Source organism: Carettochelys insculpta, chromosome 13 (genome assembly GCF_033958435.1).
Source record: "Carettochelys insculpta isolate YL-2023 chromosome 13, ASM3395843v1, whole genome shotgun sequence".
Lineage (NCBI taxonomy): Eukaryota > Metazoa > Chordata > Testudines > Carettochelyidae > Carettochelys > Carettochelys insculpta.
In genome coordinates, this window is record NC_134149.1 from 26,861,768 (window position 1) to 26,867,583 (window position 5,816).

At 47.7% G+C, this 5,816-nt stretch overlaps 1 protein-coding gene across 1 annotated transcript; it reads left to right on the top strand.

Moving 5' to 3' along the window:
- The first annotated feature begins 842 nt into the window (after nt 1-842).
- On the top strand, nt 843-4,709 carry LOC142019974 (transforming growth factor beta activator LRRC32-like). The gene is made up of 2 exons (XM_075007432.1): nt 843-959; nt 2,718-4,709. The coding sequence occupies exons 1-2, from the start codon at nt 843-845 to the stop codon at nt 4,698-4,700; spliced, it is 2,100 nt and encodes a 699-aa protein (XP_074863533.1). The 3' UTR covers nt 4,701-4,709.
- The last annotated feature ends 1,107 nt before the right edge of the window (nt 4,710-5,816 follow it).

The window sequence follows — 5,816 nt, forward strand, 5'->3', positions numbered from 1 at the left end:
TGGTGCATTTACTCCCCAGCACAGTCAGGTATTATTAGAAAATTCCCCTTTGCATGAGCTGCAGCAGCCCAGAGGAGTAGGGAATTCCCTCTCTTGGGCCACTCGAGCCTCACCTCCTCCCCAGCTGCTCTGTTCCCGACGCCACGGACGAAGACATGGCCCATTGTGCTGAACGCAACTCCAGGGCTGTGTATTACCACAGCAAGAGACTTCATTCCCTGAATCCCTTCAAATGACAAACACCTTCCACCTTGTAATTATTCCAGCTTGGAGAGCAAAGGAAGCCCTGTGCTTCCAGTTTACAGTGAGTCTGGTAGCCCCCTGTCCTCAGGTGCTAGCCAGAGCCCACCATTTCTTCTGGTGTCTAATTGTTTACTTGGGCCAAAATGACCAGGCTTAGCTGTGAGTTCTGAGCCAGAACACAGCAGGAGGTGCCTTGGCTACGTTCTGCACATAAGACTCCAGCACAAACCCCGGGACAACCACGTGGTTTCCAAATGGGGAATCCCCACAGAAACTCCTCTCCTCCTCTGGGCCTTGTCTGCTCCATTCTCTGGTGTTTATTTCCGTTATGATTTCAAATGATCACCTGGAAGCATGTATAGGGGTATCCGTGCTCCCTGACGGCTAGTTTCTCTTTCCCTTCCTTGTGGTTTCGCTCACTGTTTTTCCCCATTAGAAGCTTATATCTTTAGTTTCCCACTACCATCACTGGACTCCCACACACTATCTTCTTCCCCAAGCTTGCAGTGCAGCCTATTTATAGAGGAGCCCTTCTCTCCCTTAGCCCAGATGAGCGCGCAGAAGTGGTGGAAAGGAGCTGCTTGCTCCTGGAGCCCATCATGTTGCTTACTGAACGCTGGCTAGTGGAAAGAAGATATTTGCTGCTCTGGCTGCTCCCTGTTCTCAAAGCCCAGCCTCGTGCGGAGGTGAGCTCAAAGCCTCTGCCATGCCAGCAGGTAAGGCTAATTACCCAGGGGATCCTTTGTGGTTTAACAGCCAAATGATGCCCTCTTGGGTTTGAGACAGGGCATGCTGGTGCTGCTCATACCCTGCTGTGATTGTGAGAGGACAAATGAAAGTTTAAAACCAGATTTTGAAAAATCTTACCTCAAACTCTGACCTCCCCAGCCTGGCAGCCAACCCGTTAGCATCTTGTCCCTTTAGTGTTCCTGCTTCTGCATGCTCTTGACTCTCTCTTGGAAGGACTTTGAGACCTTGTCTTCAAGCCTCTCTGCCTTGTAATCTCCTCCCTTTGACCATTAGCTTTGGACCCAGGTGCTTTTCTTTTGTCACCCTGCGATATCGTTACCCCTCGTCTTCAGCACTTTCTACCAGACAAACTGGCTTGGACATAGTTTTGGATGTCGTGTGTCTGAGCAAGGCTCTACACGGTGCTTGTTTGTATAGGGCCAGGAAATGCTAACTACCTTGGGCACATCTTGTCACTCTGCATTCTCAATTCCTCCCCCACTTTTTTTGTGACTGATCTCCTATGTGGCTCCCCTTTGCGGAATAGCAGGTGAAACGCTGGTTCTATAGAATTGCAACGTAGGGAACTGAGCACAGAGAGAGGGAAACCATCTGGGCCTCTGCAGTCCATGTGACTGATGGTTTTCTCCTCCTCCTTCCACCCATCCAGCTTTTACTCCCCATGTGTCATGCCTGAACAGCAAAGCAGTGTGGCCAGCCAGCTTGGAATAGGAGCCCAATGACAGTCCAAGCACTAGCTACTAGGCATCTTTTTTTTCTTTATGCCCAGACCCTAAAGTTGGCTCCAGCCATTCCCTGAAGTGAACAGCAGACTGTTTAAAACAAGGGATGTAGGGGTCATGGCACTGCCTCCTGTTTGGTGATCAGACCCCTTTGCTGGGTTTGTCCTGCTCACTAAGTGATAAGCTGTCGTTAGAGGAGGTGGAATGGATAAATTGACACTTGAGGGAGGATTGTGGCTGCCAGGGGATGTAGTTATCTCGTTGTGAGATAAGAGGTCTTGATGGGAACTATTCTCCCCTCCTCAGCCCCTCTTTGAATATGTGCTTGTCTGAGGGCTGTGCTGGGGGAGCAAAGCATAGAGGAGCCATCAGAACATGCACCCCAGATTTTGGGATGCAACCGGCAGATTCCACCCAGTCGCAAACCTCTGTGCAGCCCAGTTAGCGAGGCACAGATCTTTCCTGATGATGGTCAGTGATGATGGTGGCTGAGATCAGTGCTGGCCTAGCAGTCGGGTGCTCCTTGCATTTCCTGTGGCTTATTTTTGTTCTGGGAAGGGTCCAGAGGTGCTGAGGGGTTCTTCATTGAGCCTGAGCTGCGATCTGCTGGCCCAGCATAGGTGCATCTGCATCCCCCAGGCTGGAGGACCTCCACAGCACAAACCAGTGACCTGGGGTTCTCCAGAGGCTTCTCTGAGGTGCACCCCAGTGCACCTCAGAAAGCCAGATCAGAAACAATAAAAAAACCCAACAGACCTGAAAGAGCTTCCCACCCATGAGGTCAGATTTGTGATTGTGCTGCAAACTGTATGTCAAAGAGCTTATGCCTTAATCTCAGCCCACCATGGCCCACACGCTGAACTCAAGGGTGCACGTAGTGAGGTGCACAACCAAATTCCAGACAGCAGTAAGGTGCACATGATAGGAGTAGACCTGCACCTGAAATGAGGTGTGGGCTGAGCTCTGTCACTCCCATTGATGGCTTTCCTTGTTTTTCCATAGAGTTCAGATCAGGTTTCATGCCAAGGTCTTGGCCTCCACACATTTCCAGAGAAGCCTGGCCATGGGGTTAAGCAGCTCGACCTCTCTGACAACTTCATCCAAAACCTGACGGAAAGCTGCACGTCAAAGTTAGGGCAGCTAGAGCATCTCAACATGCGCTTCAACCAATTGGCAACTGTGTCAGAAATGGCCTTGACTCATCTAACTCATCTTCACTCTCTTCTCCTAGCTGCAAACCACCTTGATAGGAATTACTTCACCAACGGAAAAGCCTTCAGGTCGCTGGGGAGTCTAAAAGTCCTGGAACTCTCTGCAAATAATTTGGACAGTGATATGGCAGCCTTTTACTTCAGCAATCTCACCTCTTTAAAGAAACTGGATCTTTCCTGGAACAAGATGACCAGGCTGCCAGGGGGCATCTTCCAGGGAGCTCTAAAGCTGAGAGAGATCAACCTTAACAACAACTACATCACGGAAATAGAAGGAGGAGCTTTTGAGGCTCTGGTAAGTCTAAAGGTGGTGAATTTAGCCATGAATTCCCTTCACTGTATCTCGGGTTTCAGCCTCACACAGCTGCAAATTTTAAATCTCAGCTACAATGCCCTGGAGTTCTTTGTTACAGAGGAGAGAAAGGAACACTATCAGCTTGAAGTGCTAGATCTGAGTCATAACAAACTGATCTACTTTCCCGAGCTCCCTACATTGCATCGCCTCACACACTTAAATCTCTCTGATAATGACATGGTCTCTTTGACACCAAGTTCCACTAACAAAGCCGAACTCAGACTGTGGTATCATGAGATGGCAAGACATAATATATCTTTGAATATTTACAATGCAGCAGGGAGACTGTCAAAGATAACTGACTTAGATCTCAGCAGTAACCAGTTGCATTTGTTCCCAGTTACTTTCCTCCACAATCTGAGTTCCCTCCAGAATCTCAATATGGCTAGGAACTGTATTCATAATATAGCTCTGGAGTCCCCTCCTAGTGATATGGAAAGCAAGGAGCCAGGGGTGAGGCATGATAATGCCTTTCTGTCAGTGCGGTCACTGGATCTTCAAGGCAATTTTGTTCATTCCTTGCCACTGTGGTTTTTTGGTATTCTGCCCAAACTGGAAATACTTGATCTTGGTTCCAACAACCTCCAGCTTTGTGAGAGCCAGAGTGCTGATACAAGAGAGATCCAAGTAAGTCCTAACTCAGCTCAAATCAGTAACTGTACACTTTTCTGTGACATACCTTCACTGAAGTATCTGAGTTTACGGAAGAACAACATTTTGAGGCTATATCCTTACATGTTCAACCAAACCTCTTTGATCTCCCTGGATCTGTCTGAGAACAGAGACTTGTTCATGCCAAAAGCAGCTCTGGCTGGTTTGGAATTCTCCTTGCAAAAGCTTTCGCTGAGAGGAAACCAGATGGGAGATGACAAAACAGGGTTCCCATGTCTGACAATGCTGAAAATGTTGGACTTGTCGGACAATAAGCTGAGTGTTTTGCCCCCTGACCTTGTCTGCTCTCCACTGGAAAACCTGGATATTCGCAGTAACAACCTCCAGGCCTTAGAGAAACCTTCCGCCTTGAGATGGTCCAGCAGCCTCAATTATCTGACTGTAGCTGGTAATCCCTTTAGCTGTTGTACATTAAGCTGGTTGGAAATTCTACAAGCTGCCAATGTGAGTATGTTGGATTTGAATGAAACTCTGTGTTCTTACCAGGACAAGAACAGGAACTTCTCAGCTAAGATAGCCACCAAGCCCACATGGCTTTGTCCTCATCAGACAGGAAATAGCTACCTGGTGGTGATGGCTCTGTGCTTTCTGTTTCTCATCTGTGGGATATGTTGTCTTCTGAAAAAACATCAGAAGTTGCTGAAGTATCTGGGATTCAAAAGCAATAGGGTGGATCCCATTCCTTATCATTCACATAAGGAGACAAGGACTGAACAGATTACAGCAGACAGTGTTACAGAAGTATAGGACAGTGCACAGTAGGAAGCATATTTATTATATTTTAGGCACCTGCCCTCCACTGCTATTTAAAGACTTCACAAACAAGACAATAAAGCATTCAAAATCAAATCCATATGCTGTGCTCCCTCAAGGCAAGCAGCCTAGACATACGCTGTAGCATCCCAGGCCCATCGCTCCATCCTGGGGTGTGCGTGAGTGTATGCATGCATGCATGCACAGGGATAGCAGCTCATTGTGGGAGACTTGGAAGCATATTTAGAAAGAATCCCCTCATGCTTTTTGAATGGCTCTCCCCCACTGGCTTGTTCCACAGCTGAACACATCCTCTTCTGGTTATGAGCAGACCGTTATCTCCACAACAACAGAACTTTATTCCACAGAACTGTTATTCAGCATTTTCTAGGCTTCTGTCCTGCCCTTTCAGTAGGTAAAGTAAACACTTGTTACCTGGCAACAACATAATGACAAGTAAGCTAGAAGCCCACCCTACCCTTTCTCTCCCCAGTCTGCAGAGTCATGTGAAATGCCCCCCATAAATTCGGCCTGGTCTACACCTAAAACTCAGGTCAGTCTAGTTACAGTACTCACAGGTGTGAAATTTCACACTCTGAAAGACCTTGTCAAGCTGAACTAACCCTTGATGCAGCGCTTACTAGGTCAGCAGCAAAATTCTTCCATCAACTTAGCAACTCCCTAGGGCAGGGATTCCCGACATATGGGCAGGGACCCAAGCACGGGTCATGATTAGATTTCTTAAGGCTACCCAGCAGCTTGAGGAGTTGCATGTGGCTCTTAAAGCAGCTCCTTAACACTGCCACATCCAAGATCTGTCTCTATCAATAGAGAAGCAATTATGCATTACAAAGAGCCTCTCCACCTTTGATATTTGTAGCCATCCCAGGCAAGCCACTTAATAGACTCTTGCAGTAAGTAATTTTCGCCCTCTTCCTCCCTTTCCCCTTCCCCGCCCCCAGCTTCTGTTCTATGTAGCTGATTTGTAGTTTTCATTTTTTGTTTGTATCTCCCTCCAGCTCCTCTGACTGCCCCCCCAGCCCCCGACATTCATGCATCTGATGAAGTGGGTTTTTGTCCACAAAAGCTTATGCTCCAAAATAGCTGTTA